Genomic DNA, 18,614 nt, shown 5'->3' with positions numbered 1-18,614 from the left:
GTGTGAAAGCGACAAGATGATGGCTTCTCACCACACAATTAGGTCTCTTATCACCCATTATAGACTTCATTTGAACTGCATCCAGAATTTTTGCTTGCAAGGTTGTTGAAACTCGATCATCACTTGCATTTATCTGTAAATGCTTTGACATTTTAATAAAACAGACTAGAGCTTCCTAGGTCATATTTTTAAAAGCTAACTAACAAAAAAATGTTTGTTAATTACTAAAGCGAGCATCAAGATCGGCTGACATATCCTCTTTTTTTTTTTTTTAAGTTTAGAACTGTGCACCTCAACAACTCGATATCCACAGTGATGTGCAGCCACATGTGCAAGTGTTGTTTTGCCAAGCCCAGGAGGTCCACATAAAAGAAGAATCTGCATCCAAATCATGATCTGACAGTGATATATAGACAGTTCCAAGGTATGCAAAGATCCTTCGAATATCCAATAGCATTTGACACCAGTTTATTTGCATTTGCACGCTTCTAATATCCAGTAAAATCAACAAAGTAAGTTCTTTGCAGCTTATTTTACCTTCTCAGCTGGGCGATCCATGCTTGATTCCACTTTTTTTACTTTACTATTGAGTGGCATCTTTAAATTTGATAGGTGTTCCAAGCTTTGTTCTGCGTTTCCAATACCTTTTGGGTGATGTTGACTGTCAAGTTCAGACCCATCTGAAGCTTTGGTGGCAACAATTCTATTATCTAGAAAGCGTCTATTTTGATATGAGGGTGTTTGCCGCTTCAAGGCTTGCAATACATCCACAGAAGTAGATGTTTTCTTCCCACCAAATACGCAGGTGTCCCATTGCTTAAGCCATCTCAAAACCTTCCAAGAAAACATATGATGTTGGGCGAACCGCAAATTGGCAAATAGACTTGAATATTTTGAATGTCATTTTTCCAGGAAAGATTCATACCTCTCTATTTGTTTGTTCATCACTAAGAAGTTCGGTAAAAGATTTTGGAGCATATTTCTCAACCCAAAGTTGCTCGTGTGCAACTGCATTATTAGAAAACTGCTCAAGTGGACACCGTTCCTCTGTAGCCTTGCACGCCTGCTACAAGCCACAAGCAAATCAGACTGCCAAATGCAGGAATTCATGTCAAATTAAAATAGGTTGACTCTGATTATACTGAGACACTACCTGTCTCAGCATCTCCTGTTCAGCTTGTTCCAAAAGCATGTCAAAAGGCTCAGATAGTAGCCCTGAATAGTACACAGCCAAATCCACAAGTATAAAAATCAGTATAGTCATGGTCCAGTAACAGGAGCAATTATTTGCATGTCTCTAAGCAACCAAATAACAAATGAGTATTTGGTTTGCCAGATGGTAGACTTATTGACACAGAATTGTAAACACTTCAAAGAAACTCGTAGGGATCACACTGGAAACGAACAGATATCCAGATGAATCCAGCATAAGGCCATGAATGGATATCTAGATGAATCCAGGAACATGCCCAAAACTAATCCTCTAAAAATGCAACAGATAGTGCCTTCCAATCTCATGCCAGTCACCACAAAGCTGAAAACCATGGACTCCATGATAGCAAGGACTAGCTACTGTAATATCCCCACTGACGTTATCAGTGCCCAACGATGGGTATAGACCATAGTATAAACATGTGCCCTCATACATGCAAATCTGCACACCCACACCTACTTGAGCATCCATTTATACAGAGGCCTTCATATTAATTTTCTGTCATCACTCCAGAGGTGAAGGCAGACTCAGCTATGATAAATGCTAGCACTAAAAGAGAAGGCCAATCAAAAACTAGTCCACATTCTCTTCATTCAAGCTACAATGCTTGTGAATACTATACGATTTCATTTTAATCTCTCCCACGGACACACTAAAAGTTCAATGGGGCATGATGTTAAACTATATAGCAATCTATAAAATAAGGGTTGCCTCTTTAAACCCTCCTTAATTTGTTTTCGCTATTACAGCTGAGATTTTGGAACAAAGGCTGGTATTTTTTCTGTATGCATATATCTAGATGAATCCAGGAACATGCCCAAACTCATCCTCTAAAAACACAACATTTTAGTCTCTCCCAAATGAGCATCCAAGCAAAACAATGGTTGGACCATCTAGCTGATAGGGCAACACATCACTTAAGATAGAGTTTATCGCAATATCAGCAGGGAGCAACATGGACGAAAACTTCACAGGGTGAAATTTGCATTTCCGCTAATACGACAGAAGCATATATCTAGATGAATTCAGGAACATGCCCAAACTGGTCCTCCAAAAACACAACATTTTAGTCTCTCCCAAATGAGCATCCAAGCTGACCATCTAGGAGGATCTCCAAAACTAACTTAGGTGGTGATTCTGATCATCGCATTTGCACTAAATGAAGTTCCAGCATATGACTTTTAACACACTAAAAGTTTAAATGGGGCACTCGTTTTAAAATGTGCAGCAACTTATAGAAACCAAGGATTGCCTTTTATAGCCCTGCTTGAGTTGTCTTGGCTATTATAGTCCAGATTTTGCAACAAAGGCTCGCATTTGGTCCTTTATGTATTTTAGTTCATGTAAAGAACATTTTCCCTGCAAAAAAAAACCTAGATGGTGATTCTGGAACCAGACAATCATATCAATAGAATCCAGGAAGATCTAATGCTAGCTCTAAATAAGAAGACAATGGGAGCACAATAAACCATTGGCTCTGACACCACGTGGGGATCTTAACACGTGTCTCTAGCTCTCAACTCAAACACCATGTAAGAACAACAATGACCGCAAAAATCACCAACCTTGAACACAAGTCATCTAATGTGGAAGTTCAACTGCCAGGATACTAGATACCACATTATCTCACCTCACACGTGTCCACATAAGTAGGCAGAGAAACACTTTCAGATCTGGAAAGAACACGCACAGTCATACAGCTGAAACTCCATGTCTAGATGTATAGAATCAACTACAAAACATGCCCAATAGTGCACCACTACCTGCTGCAAGTATCAGCCAGCTACGGCACCCCTATGGATACCGTATGCTGCACCTACTGCTGTACAACTCTACCCCACATACGTGTGCCTCTCTGTACGCTTCAGTAGCTACTCAAGGATGCGCTGTCACTGCTCAATATGGTCACTGTCTATGCACCTCCAGTTGCTCTCCAAACAGTTGGTATGTATACCAGAGTGCCCTAGATTGCCACCTCACTATACATCTCAGCTGCTATATAACCATTTGTAGGTATGCACACTAGTCACCTTGAGGTCAGCAGAACCTAGTCAGGTCAGTTTGAGGGCCAATCAGCGTGTTCCAGTGGGCAGAACCCTAGGCACAGTTGGATATTTTGGGGGCCGTATAGAAATTCCCTTGGGGAGGCATTTGGCATGTCCAGCAAGAGCATTCCAAGAAGGATGCCCAGCCCACATGGAAGCCTTTCTCAATCCCCACCATCAATCCCCCCTTGTCCTCCTCATATGGGGGGCTCACAGGTGGAAAATACAGCTTAAAATATAAGTAGAAAACAACAAAGCTGGAGGCCTTAGTGCCAATCCTATGCCACACTTACAGATTCCAAATGCACCAAGAAGCGTCAAGACACATCTACAAAGCAGAAGTCACACTTGCTATCTCATACATCACAAAGAGCATAAACAAGATCCAACCAGATTGCCGTCAATGTATCCAAAATGGGATGGAAGGCTCTGGTTCAGAACATGAGACCTCGACCTTTCCAAGCATGCCATAGTGCCAAGCTAGCAAGGAGCTTCTAAAGTGAATATCCAGCTAGGGTTAGCAGCATCACAACAGCAATAGCTAATTATACCATAAATCCAATATTACCCCTTGTGTATATGTGAGGTAAAGGCTTCTCTATCAAAAGTATGATCTTCAATAAAGACTTAATCAACTTGATTTGAAATAGCCACAACTAAAAAAAGAAGTTTAGAACAAAAAAACTTCACTTAGCATCCATACAGAAGAGTAGGACAACGTGGGGTATAACGGAGGATAACACCCTACCAAGGTGGGTATATTTCTTTATTCCCAGTGATACATGATTGTGGTACAATAGAATTTAAGTCTTGGAATGAAATCTATAGAAAACCTATCAATATAATGATGGCATGAGAGCACCGATCCACACAGTGTCTCCCAAATTGCTAGCGCTAACAAACCTCAATAAAGAGAAGACAAGATGAGAATCTTTAACGCCAACCTCCCACGAGAGCACCGCCAAAAGTCAATTAAATTGTCAATGCTCCAATATCCAACAATTTTGAAGTAGAAATCAATAAATCTCGAGTGAAGCACACTAAAGAACATCCTCAATCAGCCAATAGCATAGAAAGCATTCATACCTAAGACAAATAGCATCTAGGATCAAATTGCAATCAATTCATCAGCCAAATTCTCCAGCTTGCTAGTTTCACAACAATATTCAAGGTACCTGAACATGGAATCATACAGCAATGCAGAAGGAACAAAATCGGTCAAACAGATTGAGAGGTAGAGTAAAATGAAAAAGGTATGTCAAAAAACGGAACATTTTCAAGAGGGCTTGAGACAACAATTAGACGAACTCACATTTCGTCTCAGACCCTCATATAGAAACGCGGTGAAGCGGGCGATGAAAGATGCGAAAGGGAAGGATGGTGGATGGACTTCCACCAATAGCATGCAGGGAATGCAGGAAAGGAGTCTACAAGACTTCCTCGAAGAGCAAGCAACACCAGGAACCACTCCGGGAGGATGCCACATCAAGGGCCAAAGCTACGTTAGAGTTGATTCACTCTTACATATGGGGATCAATGTCAATTCAGTCAATCATTCACAGGTTCTCACTATTTTCTGACTTTCATTGATGATTGGTAGCCACATGTATACGGACAATCATAGCCTTGGCTGCCCATTTCAATGGCCCATTTTTCAAATGGACATCAAGTCTGCATTTCTAATCGATAACTTAGAGTAATCAACATGGATCAACTGGAGGGATTTCATGTTCTACGTACAAGTACACACGTGTGCAAATTGAAGAAAGCTCAGTACAAGCTTAAACAATGAACAGGCCCAAGAGCGTAGTACCAACGCATTGATGGATTCTTCAACAAAATCAGATTGTGTCAAAGTCTGTCAGATGCAAACCTGTATGTCTTTTCAGAGGGGGTGAAACCATTTGAAGCGTCGTCAATTTCTCTCTCTCCAATAAGCGTAGATCACAGCATTCTCTTTCACAACAAGCGTACATCACAACACTCTCTTTCCTTTCTCTCTCTTACTCTGCAAGCACACTAGGGCCCAGGACAAATTATCGGCCTAGATCCTCTCCCCTGAAGGTTTTTATTACTTGATGAAAATCTAAATACACAGTTCAATACACGGGCTCAGTTACAAAACGTGAGAAATTTCAATTGCGAAGGAGACACAAGGTTCTCTACTCTTGGCAAGTGCCATGTGTCAATTTCCTAGCTACTTTCAAGATTACATGTCATCTTTGTAGTCCTCGGCCACATGGACACATCCTGAATGCCTGCTAGGCTCCATACTTAGTGGATATTAAACATATATCTTTGTAAGACTAGAATAAGTCCAATCATACAAATTTAGATTTTTTGTTGTTCTAAAGATCAAAAATATACACATAAAATAAAAGAGAAAATGAAAGAGAAGAAAAAGGAGGTAAACAAAAACTTTTATGAAAAACAAAAGGAAACATACTTAGCAAGCAAAGCAACACTTATGTCGTCATCAATGCCCAAGCATAAGAAGGTATACTCGGTTTCTAAAGACCCGCAGAGTCTCTTGGGCAAACCTAGTGCTTATATCTGTATCGAGTTAGGGAATATGGGGATTATACCTCGGGGCGTAGCAGGCTACCATGGATAGCTTTATCCTCTTCTATGGCACTTGCAGCAGGAGATCAGAGGTGCTGGTATGCACGTACAGAGAGATGGTTTGAGTGACTGGGGCTCCACATGGATAGACTATCTCCCTTCCAGTATAGCATGGATGCTCCGTTCTCTCCCCTCTTATCACACGAGGTCAACCAGGTTATCCGTGAGGATCTACTACAGCTACACACTTTTCAGACCTGGTTGGAACCGAGTGAATTCCCAGTGAAGCTTAGCTTCTACAGAGATCACTTCTTACATATCACAGCGGAGGGTTTCATTGACCCACCAGGATACACACAGATTCACCTACCCCACTCGATGAGGATCTCTCTTGCGCAGTTCTGGGTCTCTTCACACAGACTTCGCATCGAGAGCGGCAGAGCAGAGCGACTACCCAGGGAGAGGCGCATATGCACACTATGTGACATACAGGAGGTTAAGACAGAGGAGCATTTCATCTTCAGGTGTCCTGTGTACTATGAGATCCGAGGACGTTTCCACTGCCTCTTCAGAGATAGTTATGGGATTTTAGCCCATTTCCTCTCCTACCCAGACTAGCGGTGTTTGGCAGGTTTCATTCATGAGGCACTAAGACACCGCAAGAGGATACTCCGAGCACGGAGACAGGAGCAGACTTCTTCCTCGGTTGATCCCTCTCAGAGCTCTATCACGGAGTTCTTTCAGCTAGATCACATGGATCCCAACGAGACGAGGCCTCGACATGACCGTGATCCCAAAACCCGTGACCCGACAGCTCAGACAGAGGGTCGACACACAGATCACACTTGGAGACATCCCCTCCTTGTTTAGAGTTGGAGCCCGACCGACGGGGGTCACAGTAGCCTTGGTTAGACATAGAGCTACGACCAAGAGACGTGCCAGGACCGCACCTCTGAGTGGTCGACAGCACTCTATTGCCGACTTCATGCCTCCACTGCCTCATCCATCCTGATATCTTGCTGTTATTGGGGATGATGATGATGATGATATTGATGATGATGCTGAGATTGATATATAGTCGACCACCAACATCACTATGTTGTACTTAGGACTTAGTACTGCCACTCTGCATTTTTGGCATTTTGCATTTTGCATTGGTATGGACGCTCGTTTAGTAGTTCCACTACCACAGCTCATTGTATCAGGATTGTCACAGTCTCATAGACCCATCGGTCAACCCTCTTTGATTGTAATTGAAACCAAAAGGTAATCTTTTCAACACACAAATTCACCACATAATCAATTGGAGAAGGAAAGCACAATCACACCATGAGAGCGACATCAGACTGGGTACAATCTCCCCCCCCTAGATGAGTGGCTCACGCTCCCTCATCTAGAGTATTTATGATATTTCATAAAAGCACCAAGGAGCCAAAATTATCCCTCTCATCCAAAAATGAGAGATTTGCTTTACATAGCCATCTTAGGGCCCAAAATGAATTATGTCCACTACAAAATATATTGCTCAAACTTGCAATAATAAAACAAATACAAAATTTGGCCCATGGCCATATATAATGCGATGTGTGACACCTCAATCAGTACCCTCGCACTAACTCCAATCCTCGCTATGAGCTCCATCACCTGTACTCAAGCCGCCAATTACATTAGTTATTAACAATCGATTGAACGAATCACCGAATCAACCGATCCCAACGTAACCGCGCTCAAAGCACAATAATCAAGCACAACACCAATAACACTAGCGACATCAGTATTAACATAAAATCACCCACAATACTGATCATCTAGCATGGCAAAACACAAGCTAGTCAGGCGTCCCCAACTAACCACACAAAGTATCCACTAGGACCCCTACCGCGTCCGGTGCGCTCCTATGGAGTACTTTGCCATAGTCACACTTGACTAAAGTAATAATATCCAAAGCAAGATATATCAGAAAATATAATTTTCGTAACATCCCTCTTGCTTGGATTGCAACTGACCTCAGTTGCGTGTTTGATTATAGCAACTCATGAGGTTTGGAAAAGTTCGAAAGAACCGCTCAAGCATCCACTGAGCATCATCCCTCAGTTGATTCTTAAATTTGAGCAAGTATTTAATATAGACATTTCCTTTTCGAGTCGAGGTCTGTTGATGATCAATAATACATTCGGGTTCTAGAATTTCTTCTTCATCAACAATCAATGGAGTCTCTTCATAAACAAGATGAATAGATAAAGGTCCTTTGAAGGGCTTTAAGAGGCTGATATGAAAAGCATTATGTATTTTTCAATTATCAGATAATTCAAGCCTATAAGCTAGATTATTGATTTTCTGAATCACCTTGAATGGTCCATAAAAACGTGGTGACATCTTGATTACTGGCCATTTCTCAACACTCTTCAATCTTCTTTTCTCAATCCGAAGAAGTACATAATGCATCTAATGCATCTATTTTGATAGTCATGGGTAAATGCATCTACTGCTTCCACTCTATAGATCAATCATGTGATAGGAATAGGTAAAACCTTCCCATAGATAATCTCAAAGGGTGCTCTCCCAGTTGCAGAATGAGCAGTATTATTATAAGCAAACTGTAAGAGATGAATGTATTTGTCCCAAGTCTTTGGTTGACTTCCCACATAAGCTTTTATCATATCCAAAATAGTACTGTTTGTAACCTCAGTTTGTCCATTCGATTCTGGATGAAAAGCTGATGAGAAGTCTAACTTAGTGCCTAGATTATGAAATAATGCAGTCCAAAAATTACTGCAAAACTTCGAATCTCGATCAGACACGATAATCTTTGGCAAGCCATGATGAACAAAGATAAGCTTGATGAATAAATGTGCAGCTTGCTGAGCTGTTAAAGTCTTCTTGCATGGGATGAAATAAGCTTGCTTACTAAAGCGGTCTACTATCGTCCAAATCATATCATTTTGATTCGCTGTAGTAGGAAAACTTGTTATGAAATCCATAGATATTTGTTTCCAAGGTTGCGTAGGAATAGGCAAAGGCATTAGCAATCCTGGGGTCTTTCCTTTGTAACTCTTGATCTTCTGACAAGTGATGCATTCGGCTACAAACTTAGCCACATCTTTTCTTATAGTAGGCCAATGAAATTCTCTTACTATCACTTGTAAAGTAGTCACTCCCCTATGTTCCATATATGGTAGTTGGTGCATTTCCTCCATTACAATTTGTCTAAAGGATCGAGTGATGCATAATTTCTTTTGATAAAAGAGGTATCCATCATTGCATGAATAGTCCAACATAGGATTCCAATTATTATTCTCTAATTTGTTCCATATATCAGAAAAGTCTGGATCCCCTTGATAAGAGTTCTTCATACCTTCGAAAGGCTGGGTCTCTACAGCAGTGATGTGATTAATACTTGACTTTCTGCTAAGAGCATCAACAACTACATTTTCCTTTCCAAGTTGATATTGAATCATGGGCTAAAAACTCTATAGAGTCAACAAATGCTTGATACTTTGCTGATCAATTTTGATAAGAAACTCAGATCCCATCAAATAATGTTTCCACACTCATAAAGCATGCACAACAGCGGTTAATTCTTTATCATATGTACTGTAATTGCATTCCACTGGTTTTAATTTTCGGCTCTCATATGCTATTGGATGTCCATCTTGCATAAGTACGGCTCCAATTCCATATCCACTAGCATCGGTTACAACTACAAAGAATGGTCTAGAGAAATCAGGTAATTGCAACACAGGAGCTTGTGTGAGAGCTTCTTTCAAAGCTGTAAAAGATTTATCTTGATGCTCAGTCCATAAGAAATGCTTAGCTTTTCTAAGAAGGTCTGTCAATGGATGTGTAATGTATGCGAAATTCTTGACAAACTTTCTGTAAAAGCTACACAATCCCAAGAATGATCTTAATTCATGTATATCTTGGGATTTAGGCCATGTGATTATACACTCAATCTTCTTTGGATCTACACAAATCCCATCGACGGATACAATGTGACCCAAATACTCTATCTGATCTTGAAAGAAACTGCTCTTTTTAAGGTTTATGTACAATTGATTTTCTTTCAAGAGTGAAAAGACTAGCTTCAGATGTTCCTTATGCTCCTCAACGTCTCTGCTAAACACTAGAATATCATCAAAAAATACTACCACACAACCTTGGTGTTTAAGAAAGATTCAGTTCATCATTCCACTAAAAATAGCTGGAGCATTAGTTAGCCCAAAAGGCATAACTAGGAACTCAAATGTCCCGTTTAAGTTCTAAAGGCAGTCTTGTATATATCCTCTTCTACCATACGAACTTGATGATAGCCGGATTTGAGATCTATCTTATTGAAGACCTTGGCCCCTTTCAATTTGTCCAAAAGATCATCAATCCTAGGGATTGGATACATGTTCTTCACTGTGATTTTATTTAGTGCACGATAGTCTATACACATTCGGTAGGTTCCATTTTTCTTTTTGACTAATAAGACAGGTGCTCCATAAGAAGAACTGTTGGGTCTTATCAATCCTCTCTCTATCAATTCCTCCACTTGCTTTTGAATTTCCTTTTGTTCTAGCTGGTTGACTCTATACGGAGCTTTGCAAGGTGGAGTATTACCCGGTAGGATTTCTATACTATGATCTTCAAGTCAAGAACATGGTAGTCCAGGCGGTAAATCCTCTAAGAAATAATCAAAAATTTGAGAAAGAAACTTTTGATGTGTAGGCTTAATGTTTGGCTGAGTAGCCGTTATCATATTCACCAAAATTAGATATGTCTTCTCACATTTTCTAATTGCTCTTTTGGCTTGTGTATGGTTGAGTAAAGGACTGATCTCAAGTCTCATTGAGCTTTTCAAACATATTTCTTATCTGTCCTTCTCAATCCACATCTGATCTGAATCGTAATCTATCTTAGGATTATATTGATGCCTCCATGGCATTCCTAAGATGATGTCCACTCCCTGTAGGGGTGCCACTAGAAAGTTTCATGTATCCTTATAAGGTTTGATTGAGATTTCAAGATTCTTGACTTCTCTAGTACAATTGCACTTTGTTTTGGTAAAAGCAGCTTTGACCTTATAGTTAGATGGGAAAGACTCTAGGTTTAGCTTTGCTAAGGTTCTTTCCGAAATGAAACCATGTGTACTACCATCGTCATGCAGAATAACAACCTCTTTGCCATTAATGAAACCTTTCATCTTTAGAAGAGCATGGCAATTATACTTACCTCCCTCTTGCTTGACTGCTTCGTCGTTGATCATGTGCACTTTCGCCATCAGGGTCAGCAAGTTCCCAAGATAGCTTTTGCCATAGTCTCTAATAAGGTCTTGCACAGAGTCAACAAGGATAATGGCAAAAGTTTCAATGCACATGTGAGTTTGATGATCTCATTGTCATTATGTAGTTGCCAGCATGAGATGGGCATCACTGCCATTCTCCACTAGTCGTAGTATCAATGCACATGTGAGTTTAGGATTCCTTGTGCATGTTTTCAGGTCATGGTATGAGATTGGCACCACTGCCATTCTCCACTGATGGCATTCTCCACAGAGATTGACACAAATCCATATGATCTCTACACAGCAGAGACAATGATCACTACATAGAAGAATGCACATGTGAGTTTAGGCTTCTCAATGCCATTTATTAGGGCCTAATAAGAGATTGGCACCACTGCCATTCTCCATTTGTACAAATGTTTACCCTACTATTCTAGAAGGGGTATTCCAGTGATCATAGGAGAGTGGTGTCCGATGCCAATCCAAATGTGAGTTTAGGATTCCATATGATCTCTACACAGTGGAGACAGTGATCACTTCTTTCTTTCAGGACACTCACTGGCTGTGTCCCACCTTGTTACACTTGAAACACCTTATTTCTTTCTTTGGAAAATTCCCACCATTTGGCTTCGAAGAAGAATCTGTCTTATGTGGAGCAAAACCATTTTTAGATTTAAAGAAAGGCTTTTTATCAAATCTCTTTTTCTTATGGAAAGATACATGCCGCTCCAAATCTTTCCCTTCTTTTGGGATCCCATTCTTTCTTTCACAATTCATTGCAAGAGAAATTGCAGAGCTCAGTGAGCGAGGATGAAACATGTTAATCTCGGCTCTTAACTTAGACTTTAGACCTGCCACATACTTTCTGCGTTGATCTCGCTCATTAACTTTCTCTAAGGATTGTAATTAGATCAACCTTTGCCAAAATCTATCAGTATATGTGGAGATCGTTTCCTCATCGAACTGCCTGAAAGTATCCCAATGTTGTCTAGCTTTTGCTTTAAAATGTGAGGGAAGAAAATCGCTCTTGATGAGCTTTTGAAAAGACTTCCAAGATGTTGGTCGCCTTTTACTGTGCTTAGTGATGTTTCACCAAAGTGCAACACTCTCTACTAAATGATTTGCAGCACATTTAATCTTATCTTTTTCAGAGAATTTCTCCTCTGAAAAATAATCATCTAGCTGACTAATCCAAGATAAGACAGTGCGTGCTTTCTTTCCATCAAAATTTTGAAATGAGAAAGCTTTTCTACTTATCTTACTCTTCTTCCTCGAATTTTGTGCTCTCAGTGTGGCTTTGACTGTCCTGATAATAGTATCATCGTCGAAATCATCGTCAGATGACTCATCATCAGATGAATGTCTCTTCCTTTTCTTACCATTGATTTTCTTTTCCAATCTCTCCCTATGCTCACACTCATTGGCCAACTGTGCCTGAAGTGCATCTAACTGCTCTTGGAGCGTGGGTGATTGTGGCTGATGTGCCATGATAATGCGATAAGTACAAATAAAGCGGAGCGAAGAAAGATAAGGATACTAAGTATATGAGAATTAAACGAATGAAAAAGTGTAATTCGAGTGTATGGTAAGAAATGGATGGTGGAAGATACTAAGTGTATGAAATATAAAGCAAAAGAAATCACTTATCTCACTCTTTGATCAGAGGTGAAAAGAACTAGAGTGGGAGATATGTGACCAATGATGTCGCTCGTAGTCGTCTTTGCACTCGACTCATCTCCAATTAATTGCTCGGTGATTCGTGGTTCCAATCGCCTTCTTGATTCGAGCTTCTTCAAATTTTGCCTTACTCTTTTTCTTTTTCTTTTTTTGCGCCTTCGTTGATCGGTGGAGTAGGCTTGCAGTTTATGTTGTAGAACACCAACGAAAGGGAAAACGTCTCTCTTTTTTTTTTTTTTAATAAATCCTTTTTGAAGGGCTGTTTGAACCTTAGGGTACCTTTGTTTGAAGTCAAAGGATTTCCTTTGACTTAATACGTTGTCTCTTTTTTTTTACAAGCCTTCAAATCTCGCGCGACATGCGATGGCAAAAGCAAAGGAAGTGACCACTATGATGAGATTACAGGGCTGCAATGGCTTGTATCTTTGATAGCAAAGTTCTTCGTAAGTCTCTGCAAAGGTCTCTTTCCCTAGGGCAGCGCGAAAAATCTGCTCTTCGAAGCTTCAGGATATCAGTGCAGTCTGTCACGAGTGCACGAGCCGAGGCTGCCTTTAAGTTTTGGGGATTGCATAGGTCTGCATGCGGTCGAAAGACTGTGGGTCTGCCCTTGATTGTGGGTCTGTACGCTGCGGAGGAGCGCACAAACAGAGAAGAGACTCTCGAGATCTCTAGGCAGCTGGCCTTTGCTGCTGTCGCTGCACAGTCTGAGAAAAGAGGCTGCCAGTGTACTATAGCCCTACAGAGATGAGTGCAAGAATTTCGAAGATGCGGATGACATGCTGTCGCAATCAAGACTGCTGGCGGGTGGCACGAGGCACACTGCTCTGTTCGTGGCGGCTGCTCTACAAGGCTAGGCCTAGTAGAATGCACAACCGCCAAAGCGGCTTAAATGCATACTTTAGGCGTCTGGACTCTGGAGCACGCGAACGGCGATATGCAACTTAGAGAAAATTTAAATATACTGCAGCTGTGCGCTGTCGGGTGCAAACTTCGAAGTCAATTTCGCTAAAGAATAAAGTGAGCCTTGAGCGTCCCTTGATGCACACTGCCTCTCCTCCACGAACTCTGTTTCTGCATTTGTGTCCTGGAGTCCTCTTCAAGACTTCTCTATCCAAGGTGTCTTTTTCTTCTCACACGAGCCGCGAGGTAACCTTCTTTCTTTACAAGAGCATCACCAAAGCTCTGATACCACTGAAACCAAAAGGTAATCTTTTCAACACACAAATTCACCACATAATCAATTGGAGAAGAAAAGCACAATCACACCATGAGAGCGACAACAGACTGAATACAATCTCCCCCCCTAGATGAGTGGCTCACGCTCCCTCATCTAGAGTATTTATGATATTTCATAAAAGCACCAAGGAGCCAAAATTATCCCTCTCATCCAAAAATGAGGGAATTGCTTTACATAGCCATCTGAGGGCCCAAAATGAATTATGTCCACTACAAAATATATTGCTCAAACTTGCAATAATAAAACAAATACAAAATTTGGCCCATGGCCATATATAATGCGCTGTGCGACACCTCGATCGGTACCCTCGCACTAACTCCAATCCTCGCTATGAGTTCCATCACATGTACTCAAGCTGCCAATTACATTAGTTATTAACAATCGATTGAACGAATCACCAAATCAACCGATCCCAACATAACCGCGCTCAAAGCACAACACCAATAACACTAGCGACATCAGTGTTAACATGGAATCACCCACAATACCGACCATCTAGCATGGCAAAACACAAGCTAGTCAGGCATCCCCAACTAGCCACACAAAGTATCCACTAGGACCCCCGCCGCGTCCGATGCACTCCTATGGAGTACTTTGCCATAGTCACACTTGACTAAAGTAATAATATCCAAAGCAAGATATATCAAAAAATATAATTTCCGTAACAGTAATTAAAGGACTTTGATCGATGTCAAGGCTCCTTTAATTTTAATCAAATCTCTCCGTTCGGAATCAGAATAACTTGGTTGACCGAAGTCAATCCTCTTTGGCCGAGAAGCCAAGACTCATTGACCGACGTCAACACTCTCTGACTGTCATTAGCTCAGTGGTTCTCTAGTTAACCGTGGTTAACCCTCTTCACCTAAGCCAAGTCTCCTTAACCAAGGTTAGGCTTACTTAATCGAGGTTAAGTATCTTTGTCTGAAGTCAATACTTTGACCAATTGGAAAAATAACTTATTTGGCCATAATTAAATAAATGGAGAACTATCACAAGGAGAAGGCTTTGCTTGTCTAGGAGAGTATGATGAAGGAGTCGAGATGATGAATCTCAAACTTCTCCACTACTTCCTCAGAATTGAAGTTTGACAAGGAGAGCACAACATCTACATCTCCCAAGAGAAGGAGATTCTGAAGCAGTTCCAAATTGAGGAATGCAAGGAGGCAATAACGTTGATGGACGTCAGGCTGAGGTTGAATACTGAGGATACATCCCAATTGGTAGATGCCAACAGGTATTGGTGGTCGGTAGGCAATTTGCTTTATCTAACTAATACTCGTCCAGACATTTCTTTTGCCATTGGTGTACTCTGCCAATTTCCTTCAAAACAAAGGATAAATCACAAAAAGGTACGATTATAGGTGTGGAGGTACCTGAGGGGTACTAACACATATAGGATCACTGACAACACAAGTTTGGAGCTAGGAGGATACTGTGACTTGGATTGTGCAAGTAATTAGGAAATCAGACTCTCTACTTCATGCTATTGTTTCATGCTTGCATCAACTATTATTTCATGGCTTAGCAAGAAACAGCCTAACAGTTGCCCTTTCTTCCACAGAGGCAAGTATCAAGACTGCTTGTATTGCAACTTGCAAGACACTGTAGCTCAGATGGATTATGGACGTTCTTCGGAAGGATGCAACAGCGATCTTGTGCAACAATCAAAGTTGCATAGCCATTGCCAAGAACCATGTGTTCATGCACAAACGGAGCATATCAAGGTCCATTACCATTTTATCTGAGAGCTCATCATCGACGAGATCATGGAGTTGATGTTTTGTCAGACCTCTAACGACATCTCAAATGTGTCCACAAAGTTTCTTCCAAGAGACCGGCTGGAGCACGTCATTCAACGCATGGTTATTAGCCCACAATTGAGGGGGTGTTAGAAACTTCACTGACCCACCTGTGAGCCTCCATATGCGGAGGACAAGAAATCAGGAGACTAGGGAAGGTAGGGCTACTTGGAGCAGGGAATTACACAGCAATCTGAACCTGTTTAGAGGATTGTCTGCATTAGAGATGGGTGCAACAGGGCTGCAGGACCACAGAAGGGCTACACTGCCAGGACATTTATAGGCCTGGCAGTAGAGAACTGCAGCAACAGCAGGTCAGTGGAGGAATATCAGTCAGACCTGGTCTGCAGTCGGGTAGGTGGAGGCAGACTTGGTCTGAGTCTGCAAACACCAGTCGGGTCTTTTGCAGACGGGGTCGGCCAGATTTGGTAGGGCTCTAGACTTACCTGCTCTCCTATTTCAAAGGGAGGTCTTTTTAGAAGTTTTCACACTACTGCAAACACACACTGAAGCCCCTTTGCAGTCATGGTCTGCTGCTGCTGCAAACCAGTGTGCTGGGCCTAGAAATGGCCCCAGCCCTGGCTCTATTTGTATCTTCCTGTCCCAGCCCATTGACCCTCTCCATGGCACTTGGCTGAGATATAAACAGCCCCATATCCGGCGGCTAGGAGGGGGACTCAGGAGAAAAATGTGAAAGAGAGGGCAAGAGGAGGGGCTGAGAGAAGGGACTGAGCCTTGAGGGGAGCTCTCAGCTGAGAGGAGGGGACTGAGCCGTGAGAGGGAAAAGGGGCTGAACATTTAGGCATGCTGCCTGAAGGCTGGGGAGAGGCTAGAGGACGGACTCAAGACGGGCTGAGAGAGGGCTGAGAGGAGGCTCACAGTGGTTGAGGCATCTTGGCCTGAGATCAGCAGGCTGACATACCAGTAGAGTCTGTGGGCCAGTCGGCCCTTTTTGGGTCGGCTAGCCTGTAGGGCTGGTCAGCCAGGTCAGGGCGATGTGTCATTCTGCCAGAGTTTTGGTCTTCCAGCAGCACACACTTGAGGCAGCAAGGTGGAAGATCTTATTGTGGTGCAAGGCCTTACCTCAGAGGAAGTATGCTGCAGGTCTAGGTACAGATTTTGACATTTTTTCCTTGGATACCTACGTTTATATAAGTGTCCCTTTGGCTGTGATCTGAAATGTTCTCTATGTGCATGCACATGGAGTGAGTGGTTGTCTCAAGCAATATTGTGTGATACGGGGAAGCCTTTCGCTGCGGGAGAGTTGGTTGAGCAAGCAAGCTCCCTACTCTCTGACGTGGAATCCATACCATGCGGAGATGCAGTCATGTTTTTCTCTGACAGGATATTCCTCAATATAGGGATCCTCAGTTTCAGACCTTGTTATGCACTTTGATTATTGTAGAATATTGAGAGCTTCATTCGCACTTTTTGTTCTTTTCCCTATGTTTATTTCCCCCTTTTCAACTAGACAAGTTGAAGTCGAAGTCTGCTCTTTCCCTCCCAAAGAAGACAATGACATAAGTACCGTATGCCTAGAGACTTAAGAGTGTAAATAGTAGAGTTACTTCCAAAGGCAACGCAGCATGAGGTTGTGCAACGATTGACGTATGAGCTTCTTTGCCACCGTTGTTGAGATTCCAGAATAACGAGTAAAGCAATTTAGAATAGCTGAGATGTCGTATGCGGTGACACATACCATTCTCATTACTTCTGAAAGCACTATGAGTGCCTTTTGGATTGTGAATAAGCGTTTCACTTTTCTTAACTTCTGCGTAGACACGTTCACCTAGGGGTCCCGTGATAGGCATGAAGTCTCCCTCGATGTCTGCCAATCTTCTTTTGGGCAGCTTTGTTTCAGTAATGGAAGATGTTTCCGAAGTGCCTTGCTGTATCTTGGACCTTTCCATGTTGGAGACAGGCGGTGGTGGCAACCATTCTTCCAAAAGATCTGCAAATACTTCAGAATTCATCGATTCATCAGGGCAGGAGAGTTCCAGCAATACGCCTTCGCGTTTGCCTCGCTTTTGCACTGCACAATCGGATAAAAAGCGTAAGACTTCGACGCACTTCTTACTAAGAATAACGTGAGACAGAACATCTTTTGAAAATGCATGTCGTATAACGAGATTTTATGCGCATTATAAAAGGATTGTGTAAATCACACCAGTATCATTTGTGATCTTGCAGCCTTCTTCCGCATCGCTTGACCAAAGTCTCTTGCGGCCAAGGTCATAGGAAGGTTCAACGGAATCTGGGGCAAGCACTGCGCAGAAAGATATATTAACGACCGCTCGGTGACGAGAAGCATAAAGAGAGAGGAGGGGTAGTTTGAAACGTTAAACTCGAGGAGATGATGTTGATTATTGAAGTTCGATAGATACCCGTTTACGAACGTCTACATTAGCAAGCCTGGGAGGATTTCGAAGTCAGAGGACTGTAAAAAGTATGCTTTGCGGTAGAAGAAGACAGGTAAAGACACATTGCGAGATCAAAGAAGAGCAGATGACGGCAATCTCTTGACGTCAGGCGCTCTACGAAGTGCTACGCAAATTGCAAGAGAGAAATGGGGGAAAGAGCGGATGATTGCTGCAGAAACTGAGATGCGAAATACAGAAAAGTGAAAAGGAAGCTGAAGAAAGAAGGGATGCGGCCAAGGAACCTGTGGAGTGTGGGGGGAGATGTGCTGGTGCTGGTGCTGGAGCCGCTTCATCATCAGAAGGTTGGGAGTGCATCCATTCGCGTTGAGCCATCCATTGAAGCTCTTCGAAGTCCGGTGCATCCATGGCTTCTCCTGTGAATTGCTAGGCCAAGC

The 18,614-nt window shown here is 42.1% G+C and overlaps 1 protein-coding gene across 2 annotated transcripts in view; it reads right to left on the bottom strand.

The window, feature by feature from the left end:
* The window catches only part of CTF18 (P-loop containing nucleoside triphosphate hydrolases superfamily protein), an 89,018-nt gene extending 70,404 nt beyond the window's left edge, over positions 1-18,614 (bottom strand). Inside the window, exons 1-8 of one of the 2 annotated variants that reach the window (XM_087381521.1) lie at positions 18,462-18,614; positions 17,967-18,065; positions 17,499-17,831; positions 1,154-1,215; positions 926-1,066; positions 538-834; positions 292-378; positions 32-133 (exon numbers count right to left, since the gene is read on the bottom strand). In XM_087381521.1, the coding sequence (XP_087237647.1) occupies positions 32-133; positions 292-378; positions 538-834; positions 926-1,066; positions 1,154-1,215; positions 17,499-17,831; positions 17,967-18,065; positions 18,462-18,585 (1,245 nt within the window). In that variant the 5' untranslated portion in view covers positions 18,586-18,614. The remainder of the gene's footprint in view (positions 1-31; positions 134-291; positions 379-537; positions 835-925; positions 1,067-1,153; positions 1,216-17,498; positions 17,832-17,966; positions 18,066-18,461) is intronic. The other variant, XM_087381522.1, reaches the window with a different exon arrangement.

Source organism: Dipteris shenzhenensis, chromosome 11 (assembly GCF_047967505.1).
Source record: "Dipteris shenzhenensis isolate YYH24624 ecotype China chromosome 11, Dip_SZ_1.0, whole genome shotgun sequence".
Taxonomy (NCBI): Eukaryota; Viridiplantae; Streptophyta; class Polypodiopsida; order Gleicheniales; family Dipteridaceae; genus Dipteris; species Dipteris shenzhenensis.
This window is presented reverse-complemented; position numbering and strand designations above follow the sequence as displayed.